Source organism: Ciconia boyciana, chromosome 8, assembly GCF_034638445.1.
Source record: "Ciconia boyciana chromosome 8, ASM3463844v1, whole genome shotgun sequence".
In the NCBI taxonomy this organism is placed as follows: Eukaryota; Metazoa; Chordata; class Aves; order Ciconiiformes; family Ciconiidae; genus Ciconia; species Ciconia boyciana.
The window spans coordinates 62,004,903-62,025,993 of record NC_132941.1 but is presented as its reverse complement, the minus strand read 5'-3'; the positions used below and the strand labels follow the sequence as shown (position 1 = coordinate 62,025,993).

At 40.5% G+C, this 21,091-nt stretch overlaps 1 protein-coding gene across 1 annotated transcript in view; it reads right to left on the bottom strand.

Annotated features, from left to right (window-relative positions):
• HTRA1 (HtrA serine peptidase 1) overlaps nucleotides 1–21,091 on the bottom strand; it is a 34,856-nt gene that overhangs the window by 2,307 nt on the left and 11,458 nt on the right. The window contains exons 2-8 of the mRNA XM_072870285.1: nucleotides 15,325–15,424; nucleotides 14,796–15,000; nucleotides 4,354–4,548; nucleotides 3,610–3,642; nucleotides 2,176–2,290; nucleotides 1,994–2,051; nucleotides 1,012–1,107 (exon numbers count right to left, since the gene is read on the bottom strand). Coding sequence (XP_072726386.1) covers nucleotides 1,012–1,107; nucleotides 1,994–2,051; nucleotides 2,176–2,290; nucleotides 3,610–3,642; nucleotides 4,354–4,548; nucleotides 14,796–15,000; nucleotides 15,325–15,424 — 802 coding nt within the window. The remainder of the gene's footprint in view (nucleotides 1–1,011; nucleotides 1,108–1,993; nucleotides 2,052–2,175; nucleotides 2,291–3,609; nucleotides 3,643–4,353; nucleotides 4,549–14,795; nucleotides 15,001–15,324; nucleotides 15,425–21,091) is intronic.

The following is a 21,091-nucleotide window of genomic DNA, read 5'->3' as shown; positions in this document are numbered from 1 at the left end:
CTGTATGTCTTACAGTGGCCTCCAAACTGTAACAAAAAGATATCATCCAACCATCCTCGCAGTCTCCCTAAGAGATAACATATGCCGGCTCCAAGAACCTTTCTGCCTACATGCCTTTGGTGCTACATATGCCTCTTTCTTGCCACAAAGATTTACTCTTCTCCTAAATGATCTCTAGTTTCAGAAAATTAATAAAGTTTCCTATTTCCTACCCTGGATTACTAAGCGGTTTTGTGTTAACCAAACTCTGAAGGGAAAGCGTCTCCAGCAAGAGCCAGCCAGACCAGTGCCTGTGACCACAGACCAGATGCGGTACTTCAGCCAGGCATCTCGTGAAGCGTGGTACCAACCAGCAGGTGAGGTTCTGAGCAAATATTGAATAATACAAAGAAAAAGACCAGTTGGACAAAACCAGAAGCTCTTCCCAGTAACATGACTCCTGACACAGCTCTCACGTGTAAGAGTATCTTGTGCCAAGAAAGGATTTCACCCCCGATGGAGGCACGCCAGGAGAGCTGGTGGGTTTGCCCAATACTGAGGTGCTTGGGCTAAGATGGACACATCTTCACAAGGTGGAAGCAAAGCTTCTCCCTCGCTCTCCTAGAGGAATGACCAGCAGGGCCGTGGGGAACATGCACAAGCAAAAGTCTTTATTCAGCACTGGCATTGGTACAACAGATGTCTTGGAAGTAAAAATGAGAAAGAAAGGTTTCTCTTCTCTTGGAAGAGAAAAATGAAAATTGAGTTTTCACGCCCACTGAATCCTTGCCCTTTCGGCCGGGAACGCTGACAGGGCTTTGCTGCAATACCCTGATACATTCGCAATATTGCCCATTGGGGACTGGACTGAAACCACAAACTGATTTCCAGCAGACAACCTAATAGCTATCAGATGGTTGTAATTTTGTTAATTTAGCATATTCGAGATAGCCAGTTAAGCAGGGAACATTCTCCATCATTACCCCCTTAAGTCAGTGGCAGTGGTTTTGAGAAAAAAGTAGTTCAACTTACGCTTCAGCTGGTGTTTCTGGAATTACTTCAATAACATAGGCCCCAGAGACAACATCAGGAAAGTCTTTATGGCGATCCTTCAGCTCTCTAGCTTTGCTGGAAAAAGAAGAAACAGTAACAAAAATATTTTGACAAGATGGGAAAAAAAAAATCATGCATTTTTACTTAGTTAACTCACTTAACATTCACTAGCTGAGGTATTTTACACATGTTGATGTGACACTTCACAAGTCATTTTAACCCTTAAAAGTATTTCAAGAATTATTACACTTTTTGCATGGATACAGCTTTTTAATGCCTATTTCTGGTAAAGACAATCATTTCAATAGATACAGAGGATCTGAGTTAAAACATTTCAAAACTTGGTCGTTATTTTAGAACTAGAAGATCCTGAACACCTAAAAAATCCCCTTCAGCTTTCAATGCTTTGTTATACCTCTGCACCTGTACATGTAAAAATTTCTAGTTATTTCTACAGGACGTAGTATCACCTGCTCATGAGCCTCTTCTGGTTTGAGTATGAATAAGCAAGTCCACACAAAAGCTTCATTTTACATTAAGTGAATTGTTTAATGAAAATAATTTTGTATAAATGGAAATATGCATGTAGCTGCTGTAATTCTTGAAAAATTACTGTCCTGTTTTCTCCTCAACCCTCCTGACAGCACAGGACAGATGGTAACAACACTAATGGAGCCCTGGGACAAATTAATGATGGCTAACTATTCTCTTCCGAAGCATTAAGAAAAAGCAAAAGCCAGGGAGTTGTTTAAAAACTAGCTCACAGAGTCTACAGGAGAGTTCAACCATGTAGCAGATGCAGAGAAAAAGGTAGCAAAAATTGGGTGCATTGTCACCAGCACCGACAGAAGCACACGCCGCTGGTTTGAACCTCCTGGTTGTTTCTGCAGATCATGGGCTTGATCCAAACACATGCAGTGACCACACTTCAGAAAGGTGAGGAACCGCCACTTTTACTTACCTAGGAGTTAGAGACATCATTCGAATGCCAATGTATTTCTTTTTGGTTATAGCTTTTCCTACAAAAAGGAAAACAGGTCTTGATCAATTGCTCTTACCAGAAAGAGAGCCTCAATGGCTGTTGACTTTCTGTTTTATTACTATTTTCATGTTTTTCTCTTTCAAAGTGGTGAAGTACAGTACCTTTAGCCTGTCTGTCATGGGATTCAGTTAGGAACTTTTTGATTTTATCCGATGGGATAGCAAACGAGATCCCTGCTGTAACTTTTAACGTGTTAATTCCTATGACTTCACCATCCTGGAGAAATAAGAAATTGTTACTAGCAAACGTGAAACGTCTTGAAGAGAAATGGATGATTTCTTCCAAGCAATCACAAAGACAAATTCATAAAACACATTCCGTAGCTGGTTTTCAATTTTCTAAATGGTTTCTTTAATTCTAATTTCTCTGAATCATCTATTGATAAAAAAACTATTCTACAATTTTGGAAAACCGATGTCGATATTCATATTGCCACTAGCAGAAGAGAGATCAGAACTGGGCAGCTCTCCAGCTTGCAGCAGACAAGCAGCATATTAAACATCCAATTTCAGTCCGTTTATTTCAGCAGGCGCCTCGCGAAGCATGGCACCGACCAGCAGGCAAGGTGCTGAGCAAATATGGCATAATAATATAAAGAAAAACAACAGTTCACCAACAATCAAAAGCTTTTCCCGGTAATGCGACTCCAAGAGATAATTTCAGATTAAACATCTCAACATCTCTGCTGACACCTGATGATTCAAACACTTCTGAAATCTCAGCAGCTTCCTTCCCTGATCTATCCCAGATAAAAACTATCCAACTACTAATTTTAAAATGGAGGTTATACTGGTGCTGAAATTGTACTGCGAGTCGGGTGAAAAAAAATTGCCAAATCTCCAAGGCAGAAACTCTGACGAGGTCTTTCTTCCAATTTGTGCCGTCCCTCGTTGAGGGCCACTGCCTCTCCCCTGTTCGACCCCGCGTGCCCCCGCCTGAGAGCTCTCACACAGCAGCTGGGTTTTGCAACCTGCTTCAGTTGTTCTCTCTTGGGCTTATCCACAGCTGCTGCAAGGTCAGCTCTGACTACGTTCTACAATGTCAGCAAACAAACCCTAGTATCCTGATAAATACGTGGGTTTTTCAACCCCCCCAGTGTGATTCAAAATAAAGGGGTAGATATGTTTTTGAATCATTAATCTGAGTTTCAGTATGCAAAAAAAAGTGCCCGCTGCATGGTATACAGTGAGGGCAAACGCCTCAACTTTAAAATGTGCTTTTTACTTTTCGCAAGGCATGGGCAAAAAAAAAAATTGTGCATTACACTTGCTTGAAACTATGCAAACCGTAAACACCTTAAATATTGAAATCCAAGTGTATCCTGTGATTTTCCAACATAAACACAGACAAGTGATTAGTAAGAACCATGTGAATTTTGTGTAGTCAGCCAGCTAGCGAATGCTCTGAATCACATTTCTGGTGTGGAGTTTTGTTTGTTCGTTTGTTTGGGTAGGGTTTTTTGGTTTTATTTTTAAACTAAAAAGTAAAAATTAAAAAGCTTAACACTAAGCAAACAAACTTAAAGAAACTCTTACCAGATTTACTAGGGGTCCTCCGGAGTTTCCATACTGAAAATAAACATAGAGCAAGAACATGTTTTAAGATCTACCTCTTAATTCATGGCAAGCAAAACATAAAAGAAATTTTTGAAATACTTCTGTAGTAATTTTTTCATTGTCTATTAAATATGTGCAATATTAAAAACAGTCTTAACATCCAAACCCATTAACTACACTTAACATCATCTCTTTTAGCTGAGTTTTGCAAACACTTAGTCCTTCTTCTCTTGCCAGAGTAAGTTAAGAAAGCCAAGGTTTTTCTTTTGTTTTAATAGTACCACACTAGCAACTTAGAAGATTTTAGGACAGCTCTGGGAGCTGTTAGTGAAGATTTCTTACAAGGCCAACAGTAGAAGTACAAAAACTATTGTTTTGCTTTAATGAAGAAACAAACTTGAATCCTTAAACTAAGATTGGCTTCTTTTTTAGAAAATATGATGGATTTCAAAAAGATAGTTATTTGCCACAGAATATTGCCTCCTCCCTTGTAATTTGTAAGAATCTTGAAGTGAAAGCAAATATTGTACTTGGTGTGGTTCCTTGGGGGATTTTTAAATAACAATCAAGTGCTGCTGCAGCGCAGATGTCCATATTTACATGGATGAAAGAAAAGCCAACTGTGTTCACTGTTCTTAAGAACTATATCACTGGTGAAATTTTCAAAGCAACTATTCAAGAAATTTAAGAGCTGAAAGGGATGAGGCTCAGAGCGGGACGTACGTTGATGATGGCATCGGTCTGAATATAGTCCATATCGGAGTTGCGGAGCCCCAGCTCCTTCCCTCCACGCTGAGTGGTACTAACGATCCCCGTAGTCACTGTGTTTTGAAGAGAAAATGGACTTCCAATCGCGACCACAAATTCTCCTGGCCTCAAGTCTGCAGACTGACCAAGCAGAAGAACTGGCAATTTACCCTACAAATAAAAATAAAACAAAATTTAAAAAAAAAAAAAATTCAAATGTTAAAACACTACTACACCGGTAGAACAAATTCTACAGAAACATGAATACAATAGAGCAGAGAGAAAAAAAAAAGAGGCTTTTATCCCTTGGAATTTTGCTTGCTCTGTTTTCTTTGAATATTTCATGTGGCTCTGTACAGAAACATCTCAATGAACTTCTGCTCTCAAGAGTGGGCTCTTTAGACTGTAGGAGTACTTTTTCCACAACAGGTACCCATTAAATCAAAAACAATTACAAGACCAAAGGAATATTTATGTTCTGCTGTACAAAGCAAACATCTGATGATACTAGGAATGAGCTGTTTCCAACAGCTTCTTGAAATAATTAGCCAACAGCTGCTGAAGTAAAAATAATACATTAAGAGTGAACAGTAGAGAGTCATGAAAGCTACAGACAAAGTGTATCAAACATGCATATGTATAGTTAAAAGCATTTTATATTCTCATAGGACACCAGCTAATGTTTCATCTTACTTGTTTTTCAATGGAGTATCTCTTCCAATTAATTATATTGCCTCCTACATACACTGATGTCTTCTTCTGAACATGTTAGGATTTAAAGACTTTATGGGATTTTTCTGTTATGACAGTAGGGGATACCATTATATTTTCCTTTCAAGATCTTATCTCTAAACATATTAACTATCGTGTTATTGAAGACATTCCCACTAAGACACAAAACATTCTTAAATCCATCCAGCATCAATAGAGATCACTGCAATTTACAGCAATTAAAAAAAAGGGAGGGAAGGTTGGATCCACACACCCCTGCCAATGGAATGGATCAAGGGAACCGAGTATGGTTTCTCCAAGACATGTTGTATCTGCACAGGAACTGAACTGGCTGGATTACAGATGATTCAAACTGGACCAATAACCCCCCCGCAGCAATTAGAAAACAGCTGGGAAGTTCTTAAGGCCTCCTACTCACCAAATAATTCAGAAGGGTGTTCTGAAACAGATCGTATTTCAAATAAATACTTTGCCTTTATTTATCACCTGCCTGTAAAATACACATTGAGCTCCATTTTGCCTTTGCTTTGCAGTTTTAAAAATCAGCCTTTACCCTTTCAGTGATGTTACATGTTTTTTACTCCTTTTACGTTTAATCTGTTGCCCAAATGATCCTGACCCCCCCCAGGTATTTAACTACATATTTAATCATGTCACTAGACTATTTCTATTAGCATCAATGGATCTGGACATGTATAAATTCAGGTTTCGACTTAAGGATTTGGAGGATTAGGAAGTTACTGAACCCGAAATCAAAACAGAAGTCTGAAGAGATGTATCTTTTGCTTGGCAAACCTAACTTGAATAGCTTTACTCCAAGCTCACCCCACTTCAAAATGCTTTCCTTTGCTCAACAAACCCGTCCCCAAAAGGAAAAAAACATTAATATAAACTTTCAAAACAGGCCAGTGATTCTAAATGCAGTGGAAGCTCCACCTAGAGACTAACTTAAACCAACTTCCAAGGAGTGGGTAACACAGTCACTTTATTAAAAACCAGGGTACCTTCAAGGTATTCTTGAGTTGTGTAACTAAAATGGAGGTACATATTGGCTTAATACCCCTTCTTGTAATTCATTCCTTCTGGACAACTTCCAGAAGGTGTCTTTTTCATCCCATACCTGTTCCAAAGCACACAGATTTATGCACCTATACTTCATGTTATCCCAAAGGGATATACTGTGTGCTCATGTAGCAAAGAAACAAGGTAATATTTAGTACGCCCTCATTATTTGTACAGATTCCCAAGTTAGTGATAATTTTGTTTCAGAAGTTAATAGAAGCTGAATTGTTACTAAATTTTGGCATAAAGGGAAAATATTACGTGTTTAAATGGAAATCGAGAGCTAGCTCTCTAGGAGTCTTTTACCAGCAGCAGTGTGAAAGCCTGTATTGATAAGTCACCCTTAGGGACAAAAATCCACTAATATAAACTAACCCAAATGCCCATCACTTTGTATTTTTCAACTACAGTTTTATTTCAAATGTTCTAGGAGATACACAATGTCTGTAAAGTAGAAAGTAAATAATAAAGGCATCAGTCGTCACTATATGCTGCTGCAAATACAGAAGTTATGGTTTTAATATTTGACAAGCCTGGTCCTGTGTATCCTTTATCCAACTTTGTTACAATTCCACCAGTAAAATTTTACTCAGATGAACAGATTGTTTCAAGAAAACTCATTGCCAAATCCCAGACAGGATAAGATGCTCAATGGAAACTTATCTTTCAGTCTCCAGACAGCAAGAAAATAATTAACTGACTGCTTGATAAACAGAATCAGTTGGAAGAGCAACAGAACAGGCAACATGGGAAGCAGAGAAATATTTCCCTTTCTAATTATCTTTCAGAGGAAAGTTTTCACAAGCAGCAATGCCCTACTACTAAATAATAATTATCCGTGGCCCCTATCAGTGCCACAGCCATAGATAAACCCAACCAAGGCTGTGGTTTAATTCTGAGAAGGATTCAACGGCGATACCCAGTTTCCCCATCGTGTTTGCAGCACGGCAGACAAGCAGCAACATCCCAAGGCAACACTGCTGAGCAGTTCATAATCGCAGACCACAGCCCTGACTCCAAGGGACCTCTCAGGACAGAGGGGAAGAGGCAGCTACAATTAGCTGTGCTGGGAAGCACGCAGTCTATGCAACACAAACAGCCCCAATATGGGTATTGTTTGGATAGAGGGAGCACCCTGGCCCTTCATTCTCTCGCCAGATGCTATTAAGCTTACGTAGCACGTGTTTTCAAGATGTCGTTGGTCAAGAAGAGCATCTCTTTTTGGCACTGTTTTTTCTTATTTAAAAAAAAAAAAACAAAAAACACACAACAAAAAAAGTGGCTTTTGTTTGTATCCCAGTGCACTGAAAACAGGTACTTTCTAGAGAAAGAGGACATTTATCAGCAAATGAAACATAGACAAGCAAAAGAAAACAGAAAACTTTTTTCTTTATTAATAGAAAAAAAAAGATTGGTTGTGTACAAAGTTAAAGATTTATACAATGTTCCTGAGTTATAAAAACAGTCATGAAGCCAAAATCGCATTTGGCAGCAGAAAGAAAAAACATGAACAATCTCTGACTAATACAATTACTTTTGATTGTGCTGAGTTTTCAAGCCTGTGCCCATACCAGTTAGGCTTCAGTTCAAAGTCTAACGCTGTATGGATTGGCTGTGGGACATCCGTGTGATTCAACATGCCTTCTGGAAAGAGTTTGGCTAACCTTTCCTTTGCTAGGAACACAAACCAATTGCAAAAATCGCCTTGCTCTGCACATATTATGAAACACAGCTTTGGAAAACATGTTCTCTATGCAGTACGTTTCTAGAAGAGATATAGCCCTATGTAATATGGTAGTAGTAGTAAAAATACACTCTCTCAAGATAACTGCAAATGTAACTAATGCATTTGATTTGTCATATTCTGTTAACCAAGAGAATTAATTTTTACCTATTACATAGCCCCATGCCATGGGGAGGGGACGGGAGGACCACCCACACAGGTATCTATCACACTTAAAGAACAAGAAGGATGATGAGCACAGTTGAAAAAGAGCTCCAAGGTCTGAGAGTCTACGTGGTAAATGAAAGTCAGTGGGGTTTGCTTACTACTTGAAATACTATTCCTTATGATTTCACAGTGTGGTGCAGAGCACACTAACAGCGCTGCATGTAAACACTCTCATTAGTGCCTCTACAAGTAAATGCCATGAAGAATTGGTTATGATGAATATATGCATGGTAGTGGCTTTAAATTTGGGGTTTTCTCTCTAGAAAAGCTTAAAAATAACATTGCCACATTCAGAACTAAACTTTCCATTATCAAAAAACTCCAAGTATTTCTTTAAATCGTAGAGGTGGTTTTGAAGTGAAATCAGTATAAAGCCAATCAAAATCCTTGGGCATCAAGTGATCGAGTGAGAAGTACATCCTTCTGCAGTCCACAAGAGCAGCGCTGGAAATGCAGGGCAAGCACTTATAGCAGCGACTGTAACTAGAATCATATCAGAACACCCTCCCTGTGCCCTCACACCTTTCCACTGGCAAGCTCTTGCCTAGGATGTTAAGGCAGTCATTGTCAACCAAGTTTAAGTGCTTGGGTCTAGGGCCCTTAATAACTATACTTGATAAATGGGCACTCTTCAATTTTTACAGAACATCTGATGGTCATCAGGATGACATAACTACTGTTAACAACTCGTGACTCTCTTTGGTTAACTATAGATTTGCTACAACAGTTAATTAAAATCCCAGGCAAACGAGCATGCCTTGCAGCACAATGAACAGGGAGCCAGAAACACCCAGCACCTAAACAGCTTTCCCAGTGACTCACTGCATGACCTTGGGCAACACATAATGTCTCTTCTTTCCCTCCGTTTTTCATTTGATGAAGCCTCGGGGCTCTGCTATCTGTGTGTACTCAATAAAACAAATCTGCAAGCAGGCATTCTGCAAGTACACAGAAATAGGACTAAACATGCAAAACCATAAGTGGCACATGACTCACTGTTTACACCCAGGCAGAGAAGGAGCCATTAATTAGTGTTAATATTTTAAGCCTTTCTCACCCCAAAGGGCTTCAGACATTTTTATATATGGATTTGACTCAAACCCTGGATAAACATAACTCCCACAAAATGGAGAGCTGCACACCACCACAAGAAACAGCTTCATCCAACAATAAGATGCAGCTATCGTGGCACAAGAGATTAGGACAAGAATAGAACAGCATCATCAGCCAGGAGCCAGATGTTCACCTGAGGTATGTTAGCAACATAGCTCGAGCCAGGTAAAATAAGTTGAGCCTTAACATATCAGCTCTGAAACTAAAGGAAGAGGCAGCACATAACCACCAGCGGGCACAGCCAGTGCCACAGAGGAATAAAAACCACGAGACAGACAACCATAACCAGTAGGTGTTTCGGTTGGAACTTTTTCATCCATGAAATAAGTGAATCTATGTTGGCACAGAAAGCAAGTAAATCCCTTCTCTGCTCTGTAATCCCCTTCGTTTGTGGAAGGCAGATTATGAATTTGCAGGAAGTAGTTCAATAAACTGATGAAGAGGATACAAATGTTCAGAATTCAATCTGTTTTAAATAGCAACAGATTTCCTTCATGCTTTTTATTTTTAGGTGGAAAAGAAACAGTTGCTGGTATGGTAGGCTAATTCAGCTGTATGTAACTCTGGCAAAACATGTAACTTCCCTGGGAACTGCATTTCTGTTCTCATTAATGAAACTATTTAACTTTCAGAATACGTTATGGCAAAATAAAAACACAGGCCATGAGCATATAAAAATGTAGAGCATCATCTACAATCTAGAAACTGCTTGACAAAATGCCAAAGAAAATGAAAAACCCAAGCTGAATGCATTACAAGCCTCCAAAAGTATTTCATCTATAGTTAGAAAAACAAAACTGAGTCTCCTTATCTAAATATGGAGCATGGGAAGCTTGCGGAAAAATATAAAAAAGGATGAAGCGTTGTTTTGCTATGTCACCAGGATTTCAATGACCTGGCAAGACATTGCTGTTCTCCCTTAAAATAAAATAAAATACCCACCCCGTGGTGCTGGCAGACCCGCCCCGCAGGTGTGTGAGCGTTTTGCTGTGTGGGTAGGTGGACCAGAGCATCGTCCCTGCAGCGAGGGCTACTAGGAGCTGAAGATGGCAGGAAACCACTGCTGCCTAAACTGATGAGTAAACAGGAGTTAACATCTAAGCTTTTTACAAGCTTTTTCGTTTCTATGGGTCCCGAAGACTTCTGGAACCAATACGCAGGCTTCCTCAGGCTCTCAAGAGGAAGCAACGTAATATTCAGCGACAAATTTCAAAGTAAAATAGTGTTTTAGAAAAGCCACTTACATCTGGTATTCAAGTAGTTTGGTTTTTCAAAATGCGGGTTATTAAAATATTGATATATATAAACAGGAAAGTTTGCTTTCCTGCTTCCTCCAGTTTGCACACACGGGGGGAAAAAAGCAAATCTCCTCTGACCACAAAGATACAGACACTCCATTGCCTCACAAAACCACAGAAAGAATGAGGGCAGAAGGTCTTGTTGATTTAAAAGTGTCAAACTAAGTGGTTATTAGTAAAATGCAGGAAAAACCTTAAGCAAAAGGGCTGAAACACCACCACAAATTAGAGATCAGTCACAAACCCACTACTGCTGTATCACTTAGATGCCAAATCATGCCTGGGATACAGAAGCCAGTAAGTGGTCACATTGAGGAACAAAAAAATCTTCAGACCCTGGCTTGTTTTCCATGACACAGGTACTATTTCAGAGTCGGTGGGGCAAGTGTCTCACAGCTGGTTTTTAAGCATGTAGGAAGAAGATACGCCTCAAAATAAAGCCATTCACCATGCTCCCCCCTTCTGTACTCGCTGCCAAACCATAGGCACCTGCCAGAGAGATACATTTCTGCAGGGCAGAGTCCAATTTCCAGGGGTGAAAGGGGTCTCCAGGTAAAAAGCCACCTCCACCTTCCACTACCTCCACCTGGCTTCCAGCTTTGATTTGGGTGAGGGCACAGGGCTCTTTTATGACTCTACCCTCCATTAACCCTGACATTGCCCATTAAACCACCCCTAAAATTTTCGTTCCTCCTCCTGGTGTTTACAGTTTTCAGCAGCTGTTATTTCAGCAGCATTCTCATTTAACAAGGTAGTTATTTGTCTTGAGATGAATTTCATAATCAAGCTTTGCCAGCTCAAAAGCATCTGCTAGCTTTGGAGTGTTGTGCAATATTTTTGATGGGTTTCAGGCTCACTGCAGTATCACACGTGCCACACAGGATGGATTATTTCACAGCCTCTGCCTATGCTGCCAAAGTCCAAATTTTTCTAGGGAAGTTGTATAAATTTTGCATGTTCATGTCCAAGTTGTCTGCAACTGCGCTGTTTCTTTCTAGTATTGCTGTCTCCTCAAAGCTGTTTGCATTTGGAGGGATAGTTATATTGCATTCGCATTTACCATACTTTACTCCAACCTTACTTCCTACTTTCAACACTTCAGCAAACTGTTGTGTCTCACTATGGACACAAGAAATACAGTTTCTCTCTTTTACAGACTGTAAAAATAAGTGTATTTTAGGATTAAAACAACAACTCCAAGATTTCTGTTCCTCATTGACTGCAATATGTTTTTCCATGGAGAAGAATTTAATCAGGGAAACGGTTCATCCTTACTGGTGCCCAGATTTTACCACCCTCTTTCATTTCCTATTGCACTCAGCAAATCCAAATTAAGTTCTAGTAATGCCTTTGGCCAGATGTTCACAGCTTAAAGAAAAACAGCATGCAGGCTGCTGCAAAATCGTAACAGTTTTAGGAATACCAGCTGACAGCCTAAACTCATACTTCAAGCCCAGCTCTGTTCCTAACCACAAAGGCATTCTTCATCCTTCAGATCCTGCCTTAACATGCCACAGAAAAACAGAAGAAAAAATAAATTTCTGCATCTTTGATGTCACCTTCAAATAATTTATTCAAAAGGAAGAACTTCACCTCTTACTTCAGAAAAATTCTTAGGGATGGTTTTCATGCTATATCCAGATTTTTAAAGGGTTATTTGTACTGTCACATTGACTGCTTTAGTCATCAAATACATTTCAACTTCCAGCAACTTATCACCTCTGTAATTTTAAAAAGCCTTTTATGAATCTGTATGATTGCAAGGCATTTCAGTACAAAAAGGAAAGCTCAAACACTGAACCTGAATGGATATATGAAAGCTCAGTCTGAAAATCAACTTTCTCAGCTGATCATGTTTTCATTTTAACTTTTTGTGAACACTTAACATTTTGTGTTTCTAATTCTCCAAGTGCAAAGTACCATCTGTCCTGGAAACAGAGGTGCCTCAGGCCTCACCCTGGCTTGGGATTTCCCAGTGCCATGTCACTAGAGCTAGCTGGAAAACTGGTCTCTCATCCCAGAAAAAAACAAGTGATACAAGAAGTTTTCCCCAAGTCTTCTCAAAATTATCCTGAGATGCAACAAGCGGCGGCCGGGGGGAACAACACACAAGGTACTGGATTGTACATCCGATAGGACACTTACCAAGGATATGTCAGACCCAAGCTTATATCCATATTCCATCTAATTTAGAGCAGAGACGTGAGATTTGATCTCCTGCTACCCAGCGGATGCACTGACCCAGCTGACATTACGTGAGGAAGACAGCGGGGGCCCACTCATCTCCTTCTGCCCGAGCTCAGCCTCCAGGCACTGAGACACTTCCCAAAGTTTCATTAAAACCAACCCTGTTTCTCATAGACAAATGAATGTTAATGGATCAATTCCTCCCCTCTCCACCCCCAAAAAGAAAAATGTAGCTGATGTGGCTCTAGATAGCTCTAAGACAGAAAAAGTTCCTGCCTTAAAGAATTTGCAAATATACCTATATAAATTAATTAGGTTGCAATGCTGATGTGCCGTTTGCAAAACAGGGTCACAGCTATGTTCAAAAATTAAACTGATGGAAGAAGACGATGACTGTAATTTAATTACACAGCAGTAATTTTTAAAAAAGAAGAGTCTCTGCCATCTTGCAAGTCATAACTAGAATTGCCAATTCCAGTCCTGTTTAGCAGTGGTTTCCACTACAGGCAACTCATCTGGCTGCATTCTCTTTTTTCCAAGCTGCTTCCAGTCTTCCAGGTTCTCCCTTCCCGCAAGCAGCTTACCAGGGAAATTCTGGAGCCATTTCTTTAGGCTCAAAAAATAACATAAAACTCTATGTCTGCTCTCTTCTTCAGTCCTCAAAACAATCTGTCACATCAGTTCAATGTCTCCTCTCATTGACTTACCAGCTTCTTCCTTCTCTGAAGCTCACCTTCCTATCGCCTTAAGTCCTCTCCTTCTCACCAGCATTTTTTGGTCTACTTTCCCCACCACACTGTGCTTCCAATCACTTCTCCAGCTGCCTCGCACTCCTTGCCATATCCCACTCAGCCTAATGCTGCCAGTTCTCATCCTGGGGATCTTTCCCTTTGCTTTGTTACTGCAGATCAGCTTTTGCTTATTTTAATATAAAAATGAGAAAATAAGTGATTGGTAAATGTGTAAATAGGTTACCTCAGGAAAACAGAGGAAAAAACAACACGGCAAAAAAACATTCTTGGTATTGTTAAGGTTTTCTGCCATGTTGCTGTTAAGAAGCTTTTAAATAAGAAAAAAGAAAGAGCTTTTAATGACAAAGGTGGCAAGGGAACTGCAGGAGCACTTCATATCTTGGGTCATCCAAGAGTTCTGCATTAGACGTCTGATTTAGTCATGAGCTCTGGCACAAACACTTTTGACCTCACTGGGGAATAGGTCTGAACTAAAACAACCCTGCAAGCTCTACACGTTTCTGAGTCATGTGTTTCAAATGAAACGTTCTCGCCTGTTAAATTTGGAGGTCATTAACTAACTGTCCAAACAAGGGGAACCAATATGAGCAGCACCCCAAGCAGTCACCTGGATCTAATTGCATCTACATTACACAGTAGTGTTTTGACACAATATTCCACTTGCGCTACGCTGTCGACATGTGCAGAACCGCATGACAGCTTTTCTGCTGTTGCAGGAGGCACAATAATGCTGACAGCCTTACGTCTGACGTGGAAGAAGACTATGGGTGGGAAGGTGCACTCCCGTTTGTTCAGAAAACCACTTGCAGTGTAAGAGCATCTTTCCAAGCTGGCTTTAATTTGCATGTTCAAAATGCTCCCTGAGATATTTTCCCATTTTAATATCTACAACAGTGTGGTACAGCCCTTCACAGGCACAAATGTATCTTCTAAAAGCAATCTGTGACAGCAATTCAGCGTAGGCACACAAGAAAGACTAATAGGTCCCTCTACCAACGACAAGTGAACAACCCCCGTTTCTTCTCAGAGGGATAGAGTTATACTAGCCAACGTGCGTGTAAATCAGCCGGTAAATGATGTTGTTTTTTATTTTGAGGATGCACACAAAAGTACTTGCTTGCACTACACTGAGAGGTGATAAAATTAACCACTGCCAACCACAAACTTGGCTTTTAAAAACATATCCACCTAGCTCCATGATTCTCTATAACCCAGACCACTAAACTACTAGCCTTTCCTTCAAACATGAAAATTACCAATAGCTTTTGGAAAGAAGGATACTAAATTAAGAGGAATGGAGTATGTCTTGCTTTAACGACTCACCTGAGAATCTATTTTAATTAGTGCAATGTCAGCTTTTTCATCAACATCTTTAATTTTAGCTTCATATGTTTCACCATTCTTCAATTCTACCTTCACCCGGTTTTTGTTGGTGACGACGTGGGCGTTTGTCACTATCAGTCCGTCTTCTGAGACGATGAACCCTGAACCACTGGCAACAGGAATCTCCCTCTTCGAATAAGGAAGTCTAAAAGACATGGGAAATAAACGTTTATTGCTGCAAAAAGTTGAAAGATCACAAAGCATTCCAAATAATACACAGCCAAAAAGAGTTTGGTGCTTTTTAATGCTTAGGACATCTGCTGTTTCTTAGTATCATTAAGGAGATAATGCACATGCATTAGTTTAACTTTTTTTTGCCAGGACTCTTAAATCATCTTTAATTCTTAAGCATGACAAATATTTATCATCTCAAAAACCTCTTTGCTATTACATAGCATCAGTCAACATTTCTGGCACTCTGGCAGCTGTTTTCAAGAATACAAAAATCAAAACTGGGCATCTTGTTTACTTGCGAAATAATTCAATGTGAACCACAGCAGGAGCTATCTTCTCCACCACATCTGCTATAAAGTTGTATTTGTGCCGCAGGCTATTAGGATGTTCTTGGCCTGAAATAGAAACAGAAAACATGTCATGAGTTCTTCAAGTGACAGGAGGAGGGTCATTGCAAAACACCTGAATTTAAAAAAGCTCCAAGTGGATATCTTTCCTCTCCTTAAAAGTCATCTGCAGCATAACCCTTGCCCCCAGATTTCCCTTCTGCATCTTTGCACAGAAGAGGCAGCACGCTTTATCATTAGGACAAACGGATCCGTGAAACCTTCTTGTTTCAAGTGCACGTAATGGGGCCGTGGGGCAGCAGATCTGCTGCTCCAAGCGTGGCTGTAGCCGCAGACCCTGGTTCAGCACGTCCCGCCGCTGGCGGCTCCCGGGGACGAGGCACTGGAGGAGCACAGGGTTTAGTCCATGTCTGCAGCGCCCTGCTCTTCCTTTGTGAAAGGGATTTTGTACTCAGATGCCTCCATTTCTGCTCTCACCTCTTTCTGGATGGTCTACTTAGCTTGCATGGTCTTCTCAGATTAAACAAGCGGGCTCTGTTCCCCTGCCAAATACACCTGCTTACTGGTTTTTGAAGTCTCATGCTGCTGCGTTTGTAAAATGCCGAGGACAAGAAGGTCCTAACCCCAGCCTAAGCCTACAGCAGCTGCCGTGAAAGTTCAGCTTGGGTACAAGGTTTGTGCTGCCTCTCCCACCGGTGTCCCTACACAGCTTGAACCACCAGCTTCTGCCTGGCACCTAAACGTGGATGCACATTACATATGCTCTACACTACCATACTCAAGGCATCCTTTCCTCTTCCACCACCTGTGGTCCACCAACTCCACAGAGGAGTGGATCCCATGTACTTTGGAGTTACTGAACCACCCTCAAGGCTATAGAATAGATATGCACACGAACACAATGGGACCACAAAGCTCTGCATTCCTGGGCAGTGCTGTAACACAAAAGCTCATGGTCACTGAGTATTCAGGAGAGGTCAGTGGGATTTTCAAAAGCAACTAGATAGCAAACTCCTATTGTGGCCACCAGAAAACCTGTCTGCACCGTCAGATGTCTAAAAATCTCTGGAAAAAAAGTCACAATTCTGACACAGCTTCCCCTTCAAGTAGTTCAGGGACAAAAGTTTGTGGTTTTTTTTTAAATTGGGAGCAGCTAAGCAATTGGAACACCCCAAAGAGTTATTTTTTACTTCCCTAGAGGCAAGAAACACCCTTTGTTTTCATTAGTCTTCCCATTTTATCTGATGCATCCATCTCGTGTTATAAAGGCACAAGCCAAATCTGCAATTGACTTTCAGATGAGTATTAATGTGCTGTGCTGCTCCTATTGTCCTTGCCATTTGGCTTCTAAACCCATCCAGAGATTAAAGCAGTAAGCAGCTTGTAGATGCTGTAAGTGCCTGTGACGGTGTAACAGGACGATTTATTTGCAGAATTGGAGGAGACACAGGACCATCCTATGAAATCCTCCCAATACCGATACCTGAACAACCTTCATTATCTGAAAACCAGACTGGAAAACTTTGCAAATTTTTAAGCACATACTGGAGGCAAAAACCCACAGCAGGAGATTCAGAAGAATGATTTGGGGCCAAAACATTGCTGCTTTCAATACTAATCAGATGCGGGCTTGATTCAGGGGTGAACAACAGGTTTCAGATGACTTACCAATGCCAACTAGCATCCAGTGTCCTCATGAGAGGGGTGGATGCTCAACCCAAACACTATCCAATCACTCAGGAACAGGTTTTTTCCCATTTATACCCTGTGAAGCACCTCAAGAGCTTTTAAATGCAATTAATCGGGAACAGCAGCCACAGTAGTAACCACATAATCCACTATGCAGTTTCAGATCACAGTTCGGAGACATTAATCCGCTTTATGAAGCAGGAATGTTGATCAGGAAACTTGTGTCCTCAACCTACTGTTTTCCTCAAAAGTATTCTGTGCTTTCTCTGATTTACATATAGGCTGTTTTCCTCAGACTTTAATGCCAGAAAGGCATAAGGGCTTGCTGACTGAGAAACATCAATTTATGAAAGCATTTATGTGCTCTTTATTAGAAGTACTCGGCATCAAATGAACCACGTCATCGCTATAAAGCTGACAACTATAATGAAAGTGTTTTGGAAAAGGGGTAGGAGAATGAGAACTGCAGTTTGGAAGTATTCACTCACATTAAATAGGAGCTTTGACAGATTATCAGATTGGATTAATGTGATGTTGGGATAAAACGCCACAGGGCACCACTGTATCCATCAATACGCTTTTTGATCACTGCTTATAAAATTATTTCATCTCAGTTACAATGCCGTAGACATTCAAGGGCACATCCTGCCCTTGAAAAAGAGAGCTCCCATGGATGAAAGAACTGCACAGGAAACACACAGCTTTTTTATGCCTTCAATCTTTTTTGCATTTAGCTATTCAAGAAGAGAAAGGATGCCTAAGCTGTACATGGTGAGACTACTAATACTCCGACTCAGAGCTGCCTTCGCTTTGAGTCGGAGGCTACGAATGCCAAGATTGAGAAGTGACAGCATTTTGCGTATAATCTGCCTCCTTGCACAGTCCCAAGCTAAGCTGCACAGTTAAAAGGTCAAAATTCCATACGCTGAAAAAGTTAGATAATAAATACTGATTCATGGCATACTGACCTAAAAAGCTTACGACAGCTTGCCACGCCTGCCTATTGCTTATGTATTAGGAATTCTTGCATTGTGTAACAGAGTTTTGCAACAGCTCTTGAACAACTGCCCACTTAAATGGAAAACACACCTTTTTAAAGCAAATAAACAGAAGTCAAAGTACCATTCAGATGAATTCATTGATGAATGCTAACAAAAAAAATTCCTATCAACTGGTCTTTACCATCACGTGACAACATAAAAATCTGAAAGCTATAGTAAAAGTATTAATATGTTGAAAATGTCTTCTATCACTGAGAAAAAGTAGCGTGAGAAAAAAAATGAGACCAAAATGGACACGTGTGCATGCATACCATGTCTGTTACTTACATACTTAATGCTTACCATAGCTAATTGCTCTTTAGGATTACTGAGCAATGCATGTGAGAGCTGAGAGGAGCACTTATCTTTCCTATAAGCAACCACCACCGTGGTTTTATCTTAGATTTGAATTACCAGTAGGCACAGGCTACTATATGGAAGCCTAGATTGCCATAAAAATGCCAATAATACAAACCTAATATGAGCAGATGTTCATTCCTCAACCATCATGCGGTAGTTTCCAGCCATTACCAGCCACTGTAGAAGACAGCAGTGAAATTCAGAACTTCTCAGGAGATACTTTTCTCTTCTCTCTAACACACACATTTTTCCAGCTGGACTGATAGCTCAGGGGTTTAGTAGAAAATTAGCAGAAATTTAGTTTTAGGAGTGGAATGGTTATCACGCAACATCCTCCAAGTTTTCAAGTTTACAGAGCTGAAGACTCTGTAGTGGTCTAGCGGACTGTGCTTGACTATTAAGCAACAAAAAAAGCGATAGCTTTAAGTTTTGATTGATGATATGGTTTTGACTATTTAATCCCCACTGCCTGTGTATTCTGATACATACATCTAACCACAACATACATCCTGACTTATAGGTACCCTACAAGCAGGTGGGTAGCTCTTTAATTCCATACTTAAATTGGTCCCCAAAATGTAGATTTCTCTGTTAAAAACTGCTTCTTTGGTATAACCAGTGTTGAATTCATGACAACAAAGTTATCCCAATTTTCTGGCCTTTTTCTTTTTTCTTTAAACCACACCCTTCTGGAGTTTTGTTCCTAGTAGCGTCTTTTCATTATTTTTTTTGTTTGTGTTTGGGGTTGTGTTTTTTTGGTTGTTTTTTTTAAACATTGAAAGATGGGCTGGAGTAAAGCTTTAATTCCTAAATACCTTCAGGCTTTGATGTTCAGATCTTTGCAGACTGTCCCTCTTTCTATTTATATGCTGTCATTATTTGTGTTTTGTAATGTTTTTATTGAACTATTGCACAATGCCCTAAGTGCCCATGAGCATGGTTAAGAAACCTTTACTAATGACATTATGAAGATGATTGTTGTGAATTCAGTTAATGATCAAAAATTGACTTAAAAAAACATAAATAGGTTACAATATGAAAAATTCCCAAAGGCAACTAATTCTTCAAGGACTTCAAAGGTGTGCTGGCTGTCAGCCCTCGAATGAAAAGGAAAATCTCTGCCAACAGACATTAGTAGGGCTAATATCAGTAAACAAGCTGCTAGGAGGCAAGACAGAATACCAAGCCATGGAAAAAAAGCACACCCGGCTGTAAACAACTGAAATAATTTGGTTTCCTAAAGATGAGCCAAAAATCATATTAAGATCTAGGTTCCGATTAGGTCATTACTCAGTGTCATTGATGCTTTAATGCTTACATCTCATACATGCTGCTTTTGGTAATATTTTGAGCTAAACTGAAAGGATGCTTTAGAGATAGAAATCTCATAAAAGTAACCTCTCCCCCTTCAGTTGGAAGAACTGCATCTGCTGTCCTAGGTGGTCTTCTCTCAGCATAGGTCCACCTCTCATGAGAGCAGCTCTTCACATAAAGCTTTAGGCACATCACAGTCAGAAGTGGATCTTTTTCCCATCCAGTCTTCACGTGTTTTCCCTCTTTCAAACAAGGGGGTTCTGCTCTCATCCATCAAGACCAGCTCAGCTCTTCTGCATCCTCTGCAGCTAGCCTGTGCTAAGGCATCCTCAACACTCCCGTGTCTCCTTTCCACTGTCTGAAGTTAGAACCAATACAATTATCTCATTCAATGGGACTTATCCTAGATACAGGGAGGGGAAAAAAAGGCACACCCCAGCCAACACCAGCAAGTCTCTCCCTCCCACCCTCACTTCATGTGACCACACCAGATATCCTCATGTCCTAAGTCAAAAAGGTCAGACTCAGCCTGGAATCGAGCCTTCGATTTCTTTAAAAACAGAAAGAAACTTTCATTCCCATTAAGATTAAAAAACTCCACAACTCCCCATGAAACAGTAATCATCCAAGACAGCTGCAACTATCAGTATTTGTAATTTTAAAACTGTTAAAGAGGATGCTCATATGCAAATTGCAGGGAGGGTGGAGCAGTGGAGCACCGTCTCCAGGTTCATCATTAAAGGTGCTTCATATTGGAAAAGTGCAATGCCCCTGTCCTTCCAGGGGAACCAAACTGAAATATCCTTTGGGTTTGCTTCATGCTCGCACCTGAGCAGCGGCACGCTCAGCCGGGAGGGCTGTTTCGCCCCTGCCCGCTTCATCAGACCCGGTGTCACCATCTCAACTGGTGGGGTCTGTCATCTGCTAACATCAGGCTGGTGCCAGCGGAAGAAAATGGGGCTCGGATCCAGGGATCTGTGGTTAATCTATCTTTCCCCGTTAACTCCACAATGATTATAAGTGATTCTATGAAATCCTTGCCCAGTAAGACAGAGTACGAGCGGAGCCACCACAACCTACTGAAATTTATGGGCTAACTAAATTTATTAAGCTACCCAGGGTTACTGAAAATAGATGATTACTTCCTCCTGTACTCGCCGCTTGCTTAACGTTAAATTCAGATACATAATCCCAGGTGCATGGATACACACACTAGGGTCTGAAAGAACAGCTTGGGTTTGCGTTTCTCTGCAGAATGAAGCCAGAAGGGCTTAAGCACTCACGAAACCTCTGGGCTGGCAGAATCAGTGAC